The sequence below is a fragment of the Rhyacophila brunnea genome, unplaced genomic scaffold, assembly GCF_057557595.1.
Source record: "Rhyacophila brunnea isolate RB1 unplaced genomic scaffold, BYU_Rbru_1.0 scaffold_145, whole genome shotgun sequence".
Classification (NCBI taxonomy): Eukaryota; Metazoa; Arthropoda; class Insecta; order Trichoptera; family Rhyacophilidae; genus Rhyacophila; species Rhyacophila brunnea.
The window spans coordinates 411,447-413,644 of record NW_028232801.1 but is presented as its reverse complement, the minus strand read 5'-3'; the positions used below and the strand labels follow the sequence as shown (position 1 = coordinate 413,644).

Sequence of the window (2,198 nt, the reverse complement as noted above, 5' to 3'; positions counted from 1 at the left end):
TGCCTAGCAGGTATCTCAGAGAAATATCCGAAACATATCCGGCAAGTCCCTGAAAAATCCACGAATCAATTCTATTGAAATTCAAGTACATGAAAACTAGCTCTGAAATACTATCACATAGAATATTCTTCAGGTCGAAATTCAATTCGATATCTCTGGGACGGCCCAATGAGTCATATCTTATAACAATAACATTTTTTCTTGTAATATGTTCAACCACATTCATAGTAAATAGTATGGATGTGGAGTCCAAAGTAGCAAAGTTTTTAATGAATTTTATGATGTTCTGGACATCGAAAATAAATTCACTCAGATCAGCCTCAAACATTGATGGCAGAAATACATAAGAATCTTCATCAACTGTATGCTTGTTAAATGTACCAACAGAAAACGCAATGTGTGCAGGATTGGTATTTTTGGCCTCGTATACATAAATAACACTCTCTGATTTTTCCTTAAAAGAAACAAATTTTCCAGAGGAAATTATTTCCAAATCCCTTGCATTTGGTAGAATATAAACTAACTCTATGTCTGTAACTCCCTGAATGTATGGGCATGCATATGAGGGATTTAGAGCCAGAAGTTCTCTATGAGAATCATCCAAACCAATGGGTCTATAGAAGATCAAATTTGGATTGTTTACAGAAGGATTAAAACAAATTCGAAGTATAAAATCTGTTTGGTTGAGTGTTTTTGGTATCAAAACCTCAAACCCATTGGCCGAATCACAATTTTCAACAATTTTACCATCTTTGTAAAATTTTGGAACCAGCTGAAACTTCTGGCCAACAATAACCACTGTTTCGACTTCAATACAACAACTAGTTAAATATACCGAAACTTCCTCTGGCATTCTCTTTATATGGATCTCAGTATAGCCTTTGAATGCCTTTTTCCGTATATCAATGAAGTATCCGTTTCTTTGTTTTAAAATCTTCATGATGGGTGAAAAAGATTTTAAGAATAACACCAATAGGACCAAGAAAATAGCTAGTATTACAGAAATGACTCCAGATAGTGTATCCATAAGAATGTATGTCCATCTATAGCCTCAGGCTATGTGAAAACAAAAAGAACTCATTTCTTGAAGATGGACAGGCTCTATCAGAGCTTAAAGTTTAATATGACTTTAGAAATTTAATCACTACTTGACTCTTCAGATTCTTCATCATCCTCGTTTTCCACTTTTAGCACATTGTGCTTTGATTTTTCTCCAAAAACTTGAGGTGCTGACATTAAGTGGTATTCCCCTTTTAGCGATTCAATACAAGTCTTTATGGATTCAAGTGCTGAACTAACCAGTTCAATTCCCTTTTCCTTATCTGCTGTAGTATATGATACTGAATAGGTAGGCGTATTCAGTAACTGTATTTCTATTTGTGTATCAATTTCAGTGCCTCTAGATAATGCTTCCTTAACTAGTGAAACACCATCAAATCTGTTGCAATAAACATCAATATCGGCTCTAATTTTATATTTTGATGTCTTGTATCTCATCTCAATAATCTCCATAAAGGCTCTTTCATATTTATCCAAGTTGGAAGAATCGATCGATTCTTCTTTTAATTTGGAAAAATAATTATATAGGCTTCCATGCTCCTCACTCATCACATAGCCCTTTTCGATATACAGATCTGCTACCTTCTTATTTAACAGCTTGGCACTCTTGTCCATAATTGAATAGGCAATCTTATTTTTCTTAAAAAGATCCATAGTTTTTAATTTATCAGCAGATTCGACTCGTCGGATACTCAGATCGATATCCTTTCCATCAATTTTAACAACTTGACAAACTTCGATTTTCCCCAACTTGGTAACTTGCCCAATATTTTTAATTCTTTTCTTACTTAATTCTCCAGGGAAAATCATTCCCTCTGTATTTCCATATTCGATCATCTCTGCAATGATAATTCCATTTTTAATGCTTGTAATTTTTACAACAACATTCATTCCTTCTGAAATTTTACTGTTAACTATTTTACATTCAAACATACGGTAAAAAAAGTTGAAAATTTTCCATCTTATAACAAATTTATTTTTCTGGGAATTTCGATCTGTCAATGAAGATTGTTGATTTGAGACAAGAAATATTTGCCTGGAAGTTTGTAGTAAGAGGCACTCTCTTCGTATACCTAGAGAATGGATATGAGAATCCAATGCCCATATAGAAGCAAGATAGATGTCTTACCAACTATAAT

At 33.5% G+C, this 2,198-nt stretch overlaps 1 protein-coding gene across 1 annotated transcript; it reads right to left on the bottom strand.

Annotated features, from left to right (window-relative positions):
- Positions 1 to 1,137: 1,137 nt before the first annotated feature.
- Positions 1,138 to 1,896, bottom strand: LOC147075405 (eukaryotic translation initiation factor 2 subunit 1-like). The gene has a single exon (XM_085942478.1). It carries the CDS (start codon positions 1,894 to 1,896, stop codon positions 1,138 to 1,140), a length of 759 nt encoding a protein of 252 aa, XP_085798604.1.
- Between the last annotated feature and the right edge of the window lie 302 nt (positions 1,897 to 2,198).